This window comes from Akebia trifoliata, chromosome 6, assembly GCF_017979445.1.
Source record: "Akebia trifoliata isolate Shusen 1 chromosome 6, ASM1797944v1, whole genome shotgun sequence".
Taxonomy (NCBI): Eukaryota; Viridiplantae; Streptophyta; class Magnoliopsida; order Ranunculales; family Lardizabalaceae; genus Akebia; species Akebia trifoliata.
The window spans coordinates 28,817,049-28,832,431 of NC_141380.1; the positions used below are offsets into that span (position 1 = coordinate 28,817,049).

General features: G+C 34.1%; 1 protein-coding gene, 1 long non-coding RNA gene, 1 other non-coding gene and 1 pseudogene across 5 annotated transcripts; 2 read left to right on the forward strand and 2 right to left on the reverse strand.

Annotated features, from left to right (window-relative positions):
- Positions 1-228: 228 nt before the first annotated feature.
- On the forward strand, positions 229-331 carry LOC147400661 (U6 spliceosomal RNA). The gene has a single exon (XR_015179571.1). It is a non-coding gene; the product is annotated as a U6 spliceosomal RNA (small nuclear RNA).
- Positions 332-2,739: 2,408 nt separating this feature from the next.
- LOC147400662 (uncharacterized) lies at positions 2,740-6,141 on the forward strand. The gene is made up of 2 exons (XR_015179465.1): positions 2,740-2,923; positions 5,281-6,141. It is a non-coding gene; the product is annotated as an uncharacterized LOC147400662 (long non-coding RNA).
- LOC147400663 (expansin-A15-like) lies at positions 3,630-5,777 on the reverse strand (annotated as a pseudogene). The gene is made up of 3 exons (XR_015179464.1): positions 5,624-5,777; positions 5,223-5,532; positions 3,630-3,991 (listed from the first exon to the last, which is right to left on the reverse strand). The product of XR_015179464.1 is annotated as an expansin-A15-like (transcript).
- Positions 6,142-9,104: 2,963 nt separating the features above from the next.
- LOC147400664 (SNARE-like superfamily protein) lies at positions 9,105-15,166 on the reverse strand. 2 transcript variants are annotated; one of them, XM_086446445.1, is made up of 5 exons: positions 14,845-15,165; positions 14,629-14,743; positions 14,142-14,260; positions 11,131-11,191; positions 9,105-9,292 (listed from the first exon to the last, which is right to left on the reverse strand). In XM_086446445.1, exons 1-4 carry the CDS (start codon positions 15,069-15,071, stop codon positions 11,140-11,142), a joined length of 513 nt encoding a protein of 170 aa, XP_086302571.1. In that variant the 5' UTR covers positions 15,072-15,165; the 3' UTR covers positions 9,105-9,292; positions 11,131-11,139. The 2 variants fall into 2 exon arrangements, with proteins under 2 accessions (XP_086302571.1, XP_086302572.1); XM_086446446.1 differs by lacking the exon at positions 9,105-9,292 and adding an exon at positions 10,473-10,551 and having other exon boundaries at positions 14,845-15,166.
- Positions 15,167-15,383: the final 217 nt, after the last annotated feature.

Here is a 15,383-nt window from a genome sequence, read left to right on the forward strand (position 1 = left end):
AAACTTCCAAAGTAAAATATATTTTCTTACAATTCTTACCACTGCTGGAAAGTGCCAATTCCTGCTCCATCTCCATACATACACGCGGTCCGTAATGGGCCTGGGCTTCTTACTCAGCCCAAAAATCCTTCGGTTTTTAGAGTAGGGAACTTTACGTAAGATAGTCCCACATCGACCAAATTTAAAGCTTTCTACCAATATTTAATAACAGAAGTAGAAAGAAACATTGTCTCTTCGGAGACATCCGATAAAATTGGAACGATACAGAGAAGATTAGCATGGCCCCTGCGCAAGGATGACACGCACAAATCGAGAAATGGTCCAAATTTTTTCGACTTTTTTTCTTTGAATTTGATCTGGAAAGAGAACCACACTGATTTAGAAACCCTAATTGATTGATTTCAGATTGAGAAATGGTTCGAATTTTTTTCCCCTTTTTGGTCCATAGAGAAATGCACGAGCAGCTAAGAGTTTGATTGAATTGAGGAGGTAAGAATAGAACCAGAGTTATTTAGAAACCCTAATTAATTTGATTTATTACCAATAATTCGTAATATTGTTGATATTGAGTTACAGTCGAGAAACACACACTTCTTGTTCGATAAGAGGCCCGATTCGCAAGAGTTTGCTTTATTTATTCTCTTTAGTATTATTATTATTATTATTTTTTGTGGTATAGATTTGAAGATGAGGTACCAATGGGTCCAACCTCTCGTAAATTGGAAACAATCAAAAAAGCTTTTTTGTTTTTTTTTGTTTTGTTTTTTAAGATGGATTTGTATAGGTCAAGGAATTGGAGAAATGCTGGAAGGTGATAATGTCCAGCTTTTAATGGGTTGCAGTAAGCAGTGGTATCGCTGGGATCAGCATTCCAGTGCATTAAGACGTGCAGATTCGAGAGAGTTCTCGAATTTGATATGGACCCAACCAATAAACCAAAAATACATAAGTGTTAGTCGTGCGGAAAGTTAAGCCCATACCTCTTTGGGTTATTAACATGCCACAATGCTCCACAGCTGGCATCTGCGGTGGCCCACTATGTGGTGGCTTTTGCTTTGGTACCCTATCTCTCGGTCCACCAATGCTCTTGGTGCCCACTTTGTGGTGGCTTTAACTTTGATACCCTTTTCTTTAGGCCCTGAGGTAGCCCTTTCCCTGAGTCACTCCTTCAGAGTGTTAGGACTATGTTATTAGATTAGTTTTTTATTTCAATTAGGATTTTCGGTGTAGGTTAATTATTGATTTTGTTGGTCTTTTAGTAAAAGTAGAATTATTAATTGATTGGTATTTTAGTAAAAGTGGAATTGGTAAGTTGTTAGGAATATGACTCTTTATTTATATATAGTTGTAATTCCATCATTAAAAATAATAAGTGAATATTTCTTTTAATCGTGTTTTTAGAGCACTCGAGATTGTCCTTTCTCTCGTTTGAGTGGTCACTTTAGGAACTAGGTTCCTAACACCGAGATTTGAACCTTGGCGAGTGGGCACTTTAGGAACTAGGTTCCTAACACTGAGATTTGAACCCCCCAGGTGTGGTATAGGCTCTAATACCATATGAGAACTAGGTGTTAGTGGTGAAGAAAGTTAAACCCCATATCTCTTTGGGATTGTAGCATAATTTTATAACTCGTTGTTGATGGAAGATAGTTTGATAGTTATAACTGTTGTTTAAAAATCAAACGAATTGAACTGTTGAGTTTATACACTTTTGGGTAGGAAGGGACCTTAGTGACCAAAGAGTTTCATTGGAAGCTGCAATCTGCGCTTTTGAGGGAAGAAATGATCTATTTTGTTAACAACTTGACATCTATTTCATGGAGAAAAAAAAGACAATAAGTAATGGATGGAAATATTGTGATTCTCTGTTAATGACAATGTCTTGTGAGCTTTTTTATTTATGTTTTTTTTTATTATACTTATTTCGAAGCTGTCTTTCATTAAGAAAATTTGGATTTTTGACACAAATTTTATAGGAAAAAATAGATCAGAGACTCTAAACCAGAAATATTAGAACAATGAATAAGGAAAAGCAAGATATATGAAATAAAGAATATCATGAAATTCAATATTTTAATCAGGTCATTTTAGACAAAATTATAACAATTGACCATCTTATTGCTAGTAGAAAAATCATTTTAGACTTCTCTGCTATGTTCAAATAAAATTGAGAAAGTGTTAACCACCTTCTCCTTTATTGTTCTGGAGCTTTAATTGTTTGGTCTCATTTCTTCTTGTTGTTCCATATGAATTGGGTTCTATCTTTTACAATTTCATAGTTGGTCTTCTTATGCTTTTAATTCTAAGGATATGACTTTTTCCCGAAGAAAATAAAACAAGTTGTCTGTGGAGATTACTCCATTGTTATCTGTTTGGGTATTTGAAAGGAAAGGAACTAAAGCTCTTGAAGGCATGGAAGGGAACTTGGAATCAATTGTTCTGAATGTTAAAGTTTTGGTGTGCTATTAGTCATCTATCTGTATAGAATGTAAGAATTAAAATTCGAGGATTTTGGTGTTAAGATGGGAAGGAAGTATATATGAAGGCACTTTTGAAATAGTAGTCTCATTGTCCAGAGATAAATATTTTTCCGAATCTTCTAATCAATTGGCTAATGCAAATGAAATTCGTATATTTTTTTATTTAATTCACAAATTTACTAACTATGATCTAGGGCTTTTTCTATTTTTCAGGGCTTGAATTGTTTGGTCGATGCAAATGAAATTAGTATAATTTGTTTAAAAGTGAGATTTTACTTAAAACTGATAAATTTGGCTAAAATATGTATTTTTCAAAGAAATATGTCTCACATATGAAAATGTTCCATTGGCCTAATAGTTTGATATAGAACCTTTGTTCGTCCCAAGAAAGGTAACCAATCAACACTGGAGACTGCATATATACTTTGTTGAGAACAAATGAGGTGTGTACCCAGTTTATAACCTCACACATAATTTATTAATTTCTACATTTCATCTGTGGCTTTTTTTGATACATTGTGCACATTTATTTAGTTGCATGTTTTTATGGACATCATGGATCCTATTTATAAGTTTTCAAACCTTTGAAATTTCTCAGCTTCGGAATTGGAAGTTGGTTAAGTTTCTACTGTTTCATTGTTTTTCTGCCTTTTCAAATTCTGAGATTCTATTTGTTATCTATAACAATCTTAGCATGAAAAAATTGAACAATTTTCATTCTCAACCAAAAAAGAAATTCAAATATCTCAATGGTTAGCACATACAGCAGTCAAGAAACTTCAGCCAAAAGCTGATTACTACAAATCCTCACCTCAAAAACCCTGACATGAATTTGTTCACCTCACCCCAAGCTTAAGCCCCGTCCCCCCACCCACACACACAAAATTCCTCTAAATTTAGTGAACGTCCTCTAAAGATAGTGGACTCCTCTTCACATCAGGCTTTGTGGCGTGTGTGGTGCTCTGCCACTATAACCCAAAAACAACAAAACTATTTCATAATTCAGGGCTATTTTTTTAAAAAAAGAACACATACCCTAATGTCATTTGTATTTTACAACATTAAAATTTAAAACTCTCATTACATGATATAATAATTAGTTGAAGACTTGGAAGTCCTGCTTAAGTTGGTGGGGTGGGGGAGGGGGGGACTATATTGAGAAGTGTTTTTGTTAGTTTTGGAGCAAGTTTGGTTGTGTGTTTAGAACTTAAAACTGTGTTCCACTGAAGGTTTGACCAAAAGTCCAATGGGGAGGAGCCACATTTTTGGAGACTAAAATGTGTCCATCACTTGTTGTGACCTTGAACGAGAGGGCTTGTCCATTGAGATAAGTGTGGCTTTGCCAATTTTGGCCCCAGTTTCTAGACATGACTTGCCAATCAGTCGTAGAGCCTTTGATGGATACAGCTACTACATCTCCAGCCCCACCAACATTCGTGATGAGGACAAGATTGAAGTAAGAGTGACCATTAATGGTGAATCTTATCCCACCAGTCTTCGTACAAGCAACCCTGCATGGTAAAAAAATTATATTAAAAGAAAAGAGAGCTTATATTGAGACACCAACCTTTTTTTTAAACAAATCAAACAATTGTGGTGTTTGGGTCAGAAAACATTATGTTTTTCATTTCTTATCTTCTAGTACATCTGCTCACTTCTACCTCTTCTTTTTTGACTTTACATCATAACATCATTTTTCCCTGGTGCTATATTCTTGTTTGGTATGTTAGCATGGTTGATATGATTTCATTAATGGTGTGTTTAAAAAATTTGTGTGGAGATATAAGATTTCAAAGAAAAATATGTTTTTTTGTGTTGAACATTCCCAACCAACACATAATTTCATTAATTGGTTGTGAAAGAGGTAGTGTGGCGGTATAAGATATCAAAGAAAAAAATGTGTATTTGGGTGTTCACACACACACACACACCATGGTTTCAAATCTCGTCCGGGTGAGTCATCCTCAGTATCATCCATGAACAAGACGGATAGATATGGCATCTCAACTGTGCAGAATCTTGGGAGACAAACAAGATGACTCGGGCAAGATTTTGAAAATCTCTTCGAAGTCAGTAAAACACGGCCAAGTCAACTGGGATTTTGTATATTTTAATTAAAATAAACAATTTTTTTAGAATCTAAATACATATTATCTAAATAAAATATGATTTCATGTCTACACTTTTCTAATACCTTATTTTATATTAAAAAAATATTTTAATTATTTTCATATATATAGGGTTGTGTTCAAGAGCCAATAGTTAAATTGTTTTGTCCTATATGGGCTGATTTTTGGTGAGGATGATCTCTACATCAAGGAGATCCTCACAAAAATCAGCCCGTTACATTGAAAAAATGTTTGGCTCTCTTTAGGGAACAATGCTGGATGAAAAAATTTGTCTATATGTATGGCTTAAAAGTTTCGGATTGGGGTGACTTTTTTGTGAGAGTGGTCTATATGGTTAGGAGATCATCCTCACAAGAAATCAGCCCAATCTGAAACTTCTAACCCTATTAAAAGTGAATTACAAATTAACGGTAAAAAATCAACGGTCTTCAATTTTAAACCACACTTGATGGAGTTAGAAGATTTAGATTGGGTTGATTTCTTGTGAGAATGATCTTCTCACAATGGGGATTATTCTCACCATGGAGATTATCCTCACAAAAAATCACGAAACTTTTTAAGTCATATAGGACAAAAATTTATTGATTCTTTTCTTTGTTAGAAATTTTATTACCTTCTATACTGAACAGGGATTATTCCTGCTTTGTTCTTGGCTATGTGTTGGAAAACAGGCTGAGAGAGATCAAAGTGTTGTTGGGGAGGATTACACTACCCTCCATTACTAGGAAGAACATTATTTGGTGGGCAAAAGTTGGTTGCAGACACTATGATAGAACCTGGTACACACCATATGGGGTCATTTACACATTTGATCTCATAACAAGCACCACAGCTCAACCCATTGTTGAACAAAGCAGTACTCAATGCAGCAGTATTAGTCCCATAACCCTGACTATAAAGGTTTCCATACCCACAAGCCCCTCCTACAAAAGCAAATAATAATAAAAACCAGATATTAACAAAATCAAAGGTAGGATATATGATTTGATTTGTGTGTGTGGTTTTAGTTCTTACCTGTTGTGCCAGAAGCATCATCACCTCCATAGAAAGTAGCATGGGCACTAGACCACCCACCTCCATGAACAGTCTTCAACATGGTGAGAAGGGCTAGTAGGGAAAATCCAAGAAAGTTCATTTCCTGCAAAAGAGAAAAAGAAAGAAACCTCATTTGAGAATTTGGTGTTTTTGTGACGGAAACTTTGAGAAAAAAAGCTTCAAAACTAGAGAAAAATAAAAGGTTTTGTGGGGTTAGAGAGATTATAGATGCCTGATATTGGAAACCCAAGTTGCTCAAAAAAGAGAGAATGAGGGAGAGAAGGTGAGATACATGTGTGAGTATGAGATGTGTATTTATAGATATTGAGGAAGAGAGAGGGGCCCATTAAATAAGGGGAAATTCAAATTCATTTCATTTGTTCTATCAACTTATCTTAAGAAACTTTCAAAGCCCTCCAAAGAAGAGAGCTGAAATCTTAGTTCAGATGCTTAGCAATAATTATTCGATCTTGTGGATCGGCATTTTCAGCTTGAGATTTTGTTTTTGATATTTTTTTAGAAATATTTTAATTGAGTTATTCAATTATATATATATATTTGATGCTCCACCTAGGCACATGAAGTGGGTCACTCTCCCAGATGTTCTTCCCATTAGAATTCATTTATTGATGATCGTTTACTCCGACAGCATACAGGGTTGGGATCCTTGATATTTCGTTTCAGGTAAATTAATCTTGAGTTTTGACACCATTGATGAAATAAGAATCTTTATTTACAGCAGAAAAATCAGGTAAGTTAACTTCATCACCTCAAATCTAGGATCTAAAAGATTTTGATCAAAAGGCTTTTGCATGTGGCAAACAGGCCCAGCTTAAAAAAAATTAATGAAAATCTGTCTCTCTTCTTTGTAATTAAACTGTCTTCTTAGCAAAATCTCAGCTGTACCGAGTCCACGATCCTCCATATTTTATGCTGACAATCAATTATACATAAAATCCTTTACAGCTTATCAGAATCAAAATAATGGATGGCAGGAATAATAGCTCTCTCTCTCTCTCTCACACACACACACACACACACACACACACACACATTGCTTTCTAATCCTTGTTTGAAAGTTTTTTTTTTGTTGCTTTCTAATCCACTTTCTCTTGTTAACAAAATCTCAGCTGTACCAACCTAGAGACCATGATCTTCATAGTTTTATGCTGAAAACCCATTAATGTATACAAAAATATACTCTTTACAGCTTAACAGAACAAAGATAATGGATGGAAGGAATGAAAGAGAAAAGGGTCAAATTAAAGTCATGGGTATGCAACTATGAATAGTTTTCAATTGGGTTTTAAATGATTTTGTATTAGAAACAATGAGTTGGGCAAAGAAAAATAATAATTTAGCAGAGATCATCACCTATCTGTTTCATTAATTATTCTTTTTTTCTTTTCCCAAGATGAGGTACTAAAACCCAACTAAGCATATAATCTCAAGCAATATATTAGGATCTAATATATGAAGGTGATGATGCTTAAATGGATAAACAAACATCTCAGTTATGTTACTCTCTCCAACAAATCAATGTGGTCATCAATTTTGCTTGTTTATTAATGAAAAGTACTCAGTTTGGGATGCTTTTGGTTTCTTGGAGATTTCCGAGGAATTTCATCCAGTTAATACTTCGATGTGGATGGTGATCTATTGGAAATTTTTTTGGTATTGGGTGCGCTTAAATAGATCGCAGCTTAGATTGATTGATCAAATGGACCCTAAGATTTGATTTTGAGTGTGTGAGTGTGACCCATGAATGTGATCCTTTAGTCACTATTTTGATAGATGCTGAAGTGTAAGACATTTTGAAATCTTGATGGGTTATGATTCCAATGAAATATGGTGTTCTTCATCATTTGTTCTCTAATTGCGGATTTCAGAGCTCCCATCAACTTCTGCTTCCAAGATAGGAGAAATTATAAATTACCAAAGAATTAAACATCGTCATCTTTCCATGGTGTGAGGAAGTTGATTTCCATATAAAAACAATTTCTCAAAGAAAACACCAAAACAAATGTGAGCAACCATTTTTTCGAGAAATTAATTTCCTTGGGATTTTCCTAACAACTAGATAATTACTATTGGAAGATCCTAACAAGTTCTAATATTCTTCCAAGACCTATTTTTTTAAGTAGATTTTTCCTATTTTAAATTAATTTTTAATCCTTCTATTAGGAATAGGATTGGTCATAGACTCATAGTTATATTTAGGCATCAGAGTTTAATTATAATTATCAGTCATATTTCTTGTGAATAACATTGTTGTAACCAAAGATTGGTAAGTTGATAATTGATGAAATTAGCTCAATAGAATAAGTTGAGAGAAATTATGAGAGTCGTGATAATCTGATGCCCCCTTGGACATATGCCCCCATCACAAAACCGTAGATCCTTTGCCGCGGAATACACAAGAAAAAGATTCATGGTTCTACGTATCCCAAGGCAAATTATCTACAATTCGGAAAAATCAGGGCATTATGTCAAAGGGGGGCATTAGAAAATCATTACTCAAATTATGATACCCGAAACATTCTTGATTGGGTGTTTCCCATCAAGCTTACAAGATGACATTCGACTTAAATGTAAAGAAGTTCCAATCAATAACACTTGTGCAGTGCAGGCCTTTGAACTAGCGTCACGATAAGAAGAATTAACTGTTAAGATGGACCCTTCCTGGTAGGGCTATGATAAATTAACATGGCAAAACATACGTGGCTGACATGGCAAGGGAACAGAATCATAGATCTTTTTCTTCAGGATACATGAGGAAATGATCAACGATTACAGACCAGTTATGTTTTGCCACATCGATTTATCATTAGTCTTCATTGTAGGCACCTGTTAACATTGGCACCAACAATAGCATCTCACGATGCCTTAAAAAAAAAAAAAACAAGCAATGGACCTCGATGGAGATGAATAATGGTATGTTATAATAGTGTTTTCTAGAAAATTATAGTGCACGTGAACATACTTCAAATAATATAAGATGTGATTCTATAGACAGAATAGAATTGTGGATTAGGATTCATTTAGCCTCTTCAAATCTTTGGCATAAAGCTTCGACGATAATGATGGACATATATAGCTTAAAAGAGTTAGGAACACATAATTCTACAGGTGTGGCTGGTGCATGTGAGAAATGAAACTTGAGCCTCAAAGGATCTGTATGATTTGAGCATGGAAAAAAAAAGCAGAAAAATGATTTTACCTGAAAAATGTGATTTACAAGAATATATTGCAGACCCTTTCACTGAATATAATCAAACAGTCAAATTCATATTCCCCTGAAAATGAACTATTTGAAATCATAGAGACCCTTGGAGACTACTAAAATAGAGAGAAGTAAAAAAAAAAAAATTGCTTCAAATGGAATAAGTTAGCAGGGTCCGTAAGTTTTGGCATCAAAGGGCATGGTGAACACTAAATCTGTTATAAGAAGCAACAACGATGGGGAAAAACAAAAAGGAAATTTGAAAAACCATGTTAAAATTCATTGTCACATTAATGTAGATTAATTACAGGATATTTTCATTCTCAACTCTTTAGTATTGTTCATCTCCATTCCCTAACCTCCGTGAACTTTCCAATAAATAGTTCCCAAGATTCCACCACCGTGACGAGCAAGAGATCAGTTACCTGGATGTCACAACTCAACGTAATCAGAGGTATAAGATGCTTTTACATTTCGATTTCAAAGAGATGCAGATTGACAAATGATTTCATGTTTATGAGAAACAAAGAAGGATTAAAGGTATAGAACAAAACAAGCCTATGGAACAACCCAAAAGAAATAAATGTAGAAGGGTGTCAACATTTATCTTTTAAAAGCTACTCGTCAGTTCAGATTCTATCACCGATGAACAGGTCATTGGCTTGTAGCTTGTCTACTTCTCGAAGGAATAAAAATGTTAGTTTTGTTTATAACTGATTATTTTCTGCAAATCCCCAAATCAAGGAATTGCTTTCCAAGGTTGGTTTAAGAGCTTTTAGCATTTTTCTCCCCATTAGAACCAGATTACCCATTAACAATGCGCATAACAGAAGTCAGATGACAATAGCTTCCATCACTTCCCCTGGGAGAGAAGGTTCAAACAGAACTCTCAACTCATTTTTCACAATGTCGAACTTGTGAACAACTTAGGTTTAGTCTCCAACAAATTATTTATTGGGTATGCGGAACCAATCCCATTGAAACAACCACGAGAAAATTCTGGCTCAATCTGAAATAATATGCTCCTCTACTGGGGTGTGATAAGAGGAAAATTAGAAGATATACAACAATTACGGGCTTACCTAGCCAAGCCAAAGAATTGTGTAGTCAACTCCAAAACACATTCCAAGTGGAATCAATACAACTATTATTGATGAAAGACACAAACGAAGAAATGTAAGGTCAAGCAATTTAAGCATTTGGGTGAGCCCAGTAGTTTCGAAAACATATTGGATTGTTTATATCATGGTTTAAAATCTTGTTTCAATCCAATCTTTCAGTTTATTCAAAAACTGAAACATTACAAAACATTCTTGACATTCGACACATTGAATTGATGTTTCTTAAAATAATAAGAACAAAAATCTTTCAAAAGAGACTGTGGTCAAGGGATATATCATCCATTTGAAACACAAGGGTATTTCAAATATTTACCAAAACTTGAGGATGTTATATATATAACCTAGTATTCCAAATAAGACCAAGGTCAAAGGCTCTCATTCAATTAAAACTAGAGGGAGCTTTCATTTTGAGATAAAAAATAGAGAAAAACCAAAAAACGAAGAAGAAGAAGAGGGATACCCTGACATGGGCAAAACAAGGTACCTCTGTGTTTGTGTGTATGTGTTTTTCTCCCCAGATCTCTTTTTCTCTGTGTTTTTCTCTCTAGATCTCTCTTGTAGATCTATAGATCAAGAGCAATCAGAAGAAAATGGACGAAACCTTGATTGTTTCGACTTGGTTATTGTTTCATCTTGGCAAAGCTAAAATTCGAAAACGTTTCATACGAAACGAGATGAAACTTTAAACCATGGTATATACTATAAAATGTTGATTATAGACAAAGACAATGGTATAGCTGACTTAATGGCACAGCATTTACCCTCAAATCATTTAAGCACAATAACCACACCAAGTGCTATTTTTACCCAAAGCTTTGAAACTTAATCCTTAACTTAGTTGTTTAAGAAGAATTTACACTTTGAAAAAAGAAAAAAGAAAAATGAAAAATGAAAAATGAAAAAAAGAAATTGAAGTCTGAAGTCGAATCACAGGTCGACCATAAAGATGAACAACCATCAACACCAGTGCACATGGGACAAGCAGTGGTTTCAGAAGCACCAATTGGTCCCACCTAGGGATTCACTTATTCCAGAATACACTGGATCAGATGATTTTATCATCTGCTTTCCCATGCCAAAAATAGATGGGTCGTACTACTATGCTGTTTATGGATAATATGGTCAAAAGTTGCCACACATACCTCAATATGTTATGCCAAGTTCTTCACGTATTGGTCAAGACTTGTATTGAATAGCTCACACCTGCACGTACGCACCCATAGTGCATTAACTAGTAAGTTAGATCACATCTTTTACACCGGAGGAGAAACCCATGCAACATGCACGATTAAACAAAAGAATCTTAACATACTCTATATAATGAAATCATAGCTTTGAAAAACAAACTACAACAAAAACTAGAGTCCCGATTATTAATAGTTACAAAAAAAACATGCAAAACAAATAGGAAAAAAAAACATACAATTCATTTATTTACAGTCCAGATGTTTGCAACAAAATATGTATATCAGTTCATTCCATCTTTTCATGTTAATGTTCAAAAAATATTTGGAGCATGGTCTTACAATCTTTAACTTGATAAAAGTAAAATCAACTTACAGTTATCAAGAAAAGAAGAGTAAAATCAACTTCATTTACCGAAAAAAGAGGGGGAAAAGAAACTCCAATAAGCTTCATGGTTTCATGGGTGTGGACTTCAGACTCTACTATTAACTGCAAATACAAAGACACTTCATACCTACTTATTTTATTGGAGTATATATATATATATACCACATGAAAATTGCTATCGTATCCACTAATTAAATCTATAGTATATAATATGTTGATTTCCAATTGTAATATCAAATATGGGTTGTAATACCATAGACATGGGATCAAAACTATAGAAACAAAAATATTGTACATAAACAGCTTAACAGGCGCGTGTTATAAGATACCCAAACAACAAATACACGGTTATGGACACAGACATGCGAAACCTGGCAACGACTCCAACCAAAATTTTATTTTTAGTTCTTTAAGCCAAGTATAATTTTTTTTTTCTTTTATAATTTATTCCATGCCATATGTAATGAATTGTCTAATATTGCAAAGAATTTTATTTTTTTAAAGATAATATTGCGGGGAGAGGTGTGTGGAGAAAGCGTGGGAGTTGCTTGCAGAGTGAAATTTGTTTTGCAAGAATGTGATTCTTTTTAAGAATAAATGGTAGATTGCGATGCAATACAATGGATGGGGAATTTTATTTATAGGATCTTTATATGGAAATTTCCTATGAAAATAAATTATGTAAAAAGGTAAAAATTCTAACTATTTATAAAAGAATGCATCTCAAATAACCAATTCCGCATCATCATAATCAAAGCCTTATTCCAAAAATTCATGGGCCAACTGAAGAAATATTGTTCCTTCATTCAATTATGTCTAAAACCCTATATTCTTTTAATTCAAGTGTGTTCCATTTCCACTCTCACCACATCAATCTGTTCTTTATCTTCTTCTCGATCTTTTAGAATGTTCAAGCCAGTGCTATAATCGACCTTAGTTTATCACCTATTTTTCACAAATGTGTTTATTACTAGTTATTTCTTAGTCTTTCTACTCATCTATTCAGCATCACCATTTGAGTTACATAACCTTTGATCATGTTGTTTCTTGATTGCCCAACATTAAACTCCACAAAGCATATTCGGTCTTACTGCCATCTTATGAAACTTTTCAATTAATTTGATTGGGATGTGTGAATTAAAAACACACACTCACTTTAATCATTCTGCTCTAATTCAACATTCTCCATCTCTTCATCCTTAAGTATAACAAAGCCAAGGTAACTAAAATGGTTCCTATGGGATATTTCTTGGCCATTGATTTTTTTTACTTGTTTGTCCCCTCTATGGTGTCATTAGTAAGTTTGCCCCTCACTTTGTTTCTGTAAAGCCCTTGGAGCAAAATAAAAAATAAACTTAAAATACTTCAAAGCTCTATTGTTGCAATAAATCCCTCTCAAGACTTATAAATTAACATTAAATTATCCATAAATAACATACACCAAGGGACCTACAATCAAATATGATTGTTAGTATTAAAGTTATGCTACACATCCTAGGTTCCACTTGTTCAAGAGCTCTTGGACTCCAACACAGCCCTTCGTGACTCGAGTTTTGTGTTGATTCTCCCTTTAGTCGTCATCTACAAATAATATACACCAGGATACCTGCGCTCTTGTATATGTGAAGTTACTTCATATATAACTAGAGCAAACAAATATGATCTCAAAGCTAGTGCCAGATATAAACAAATTGTAACTTGGAGGCTGGAGCTCATCTCTCTCCTCTCCATTTTCCCTCACACCATTCACAATCCTTTCATATATGTCTTTAATTATGTTAGTATATCTATTTGGGACTCCTAAAATTCTCAATACTCACCAAGTTAACTCTCTGAGTACTTTGTTGCATGCTTTCTCTAAGACCATAAAAATCATATGGAGATCCTTCCTCCTTTTTCTGAACTTCTCTATCATTTATCTAAGTAAAAAAGATTGCTTTGATGGCTATCTACCAGGCATAAAACCAAATTTATATACTAAGGTTAAAAAAAATTAGTTTTTATTACTCTTAATATAATATACCATCAACAAATAGAATAACACGACATGTAACGCACTACATTAAGTTAACACCAACCATTTACTTGTCCAGTATTAGAAGATCCCCAAGTCCCATCATGGTTTTAAAACTCATTTTGATGTCTCGTCTCGCCATGAACGAGACCGAATCGTCTGATTTGTTCAAGTTGTCTCATTCAACAAAGAAACAATAGACTGACTTTTGAGAAACACATCAAATTTGAGATAAGTTGTCCATCCGTCTCATTGGTGGATGATACTGAGATGAATCGGGAGTTGTCTTGGTCTCAGACGAGATTTAAAACCACAAATCCCATATCACTCTAATAGAATAATGGCAACCACCTGATCTATACACTACTTTTAAATAGTAATTATTTTCTTTCTTTGATCATCCAAAAGACCAGAAAAAATCAGTTCTATTAGTGGTGTATGCATCAAACAACGCAGTGTGGGTAGCACACATTTTGATATTCAATTATTCAAGATTTACAACAAATATTACTACAGTGATAATTATCATTTACCAAATTTATGAAGAATGCGAGTTAAAAGAATTACCTAATTGACGTTCCTGGAGTATAGAGTGGATTCTTGACCACATACTCCACATACAAGTTGTAAATGTACTTCAGTGACTCCCGTAGATCACCGGTCTTAGGTTGAGTAACCAAAATAATCTGCACCATCAAAAAATAAATAAAATGGTGCAATCAAAAATATGCTTTTCTTAATAATTATCAATTTTACTAAAGAAAAATAATACAGAAAAATAATAATAATTAAAAGACCTCAAGAAATTCTTAACAAGTGTGTTTTTCTTGATAATTAACATGTTTACTCAAGAAAATAAAGAAAAAAAAAATCAATAAATTATTAACAAATGTGTTTTTTCTTGATAATAATTAACATTTTTACTCAATTTTTTTTTTACAAACAATAGAAAAGATCTCATGAACTTCTCCACAAATGTGTTTTTCTTGATAATTAGCAATTTTACTCAAAAAAAAAAAAAAAACATAAAGATCTCAAGAAGTTCTTTGCTAACCTTTATACCAGAAGGACTCTCCATGAGACTCAGTTTATAGGTATTTGTGCGGAAGCTATGAAACGAACATCCTTGGCCTGGTAATTGAGGTACTCCAAGGTTTCCTTTATCAGGACTGCTTATTCAGATCAAAGGAAATTAAACAAAATTGAAACCCTAAAACAATGAATCTTTTTTAATGGTGAAGAGATTCAAAAAAGTAAGATAGTTAGTTACCTGATGGGATCCATCTTGGCTGTGAAGGATTTTAGGGAAAAAAGGAGACCAAACATGAGTTTATGATCTTGTTGAGAGTTGAGAGTTCTGAGAGGGCGATTCCACTCTCTGTAGAGAAGACAGATTCCGTTCCTGTTGAAGATGTAAATCATGTGGCCGTTATTGTTTCCTGATCCAGTTGGTAATGGTGGGGATGGGCTGATCTCTGATCCTCCAAAAAACTGCATTTTTCTTCCTTAATCTATCAATCGATCTAGTTTTTTTCAAATCGAGAGAGAGAGAGAGAGTTGTGAAAGTGTGACTCTCCCTGTCTGCAAATAGAACTAAAATGAGCTGTCTTTAGGAATTTGGGTGGGTTCCGTGGGCAACTGAGCATGGGTTTTAAAACTCGGTATATCGTCTATTCTCACCTCCCAATTGACTCGTTTGATTCATTAAATCTTGTCCGAGATGGAGAGTATCTTCGACCAACCATGGTTTTAAAACTCGTTTTGACATCTCATCTCGTACACGAACGAGATCGAGTCATCTCGGATGAG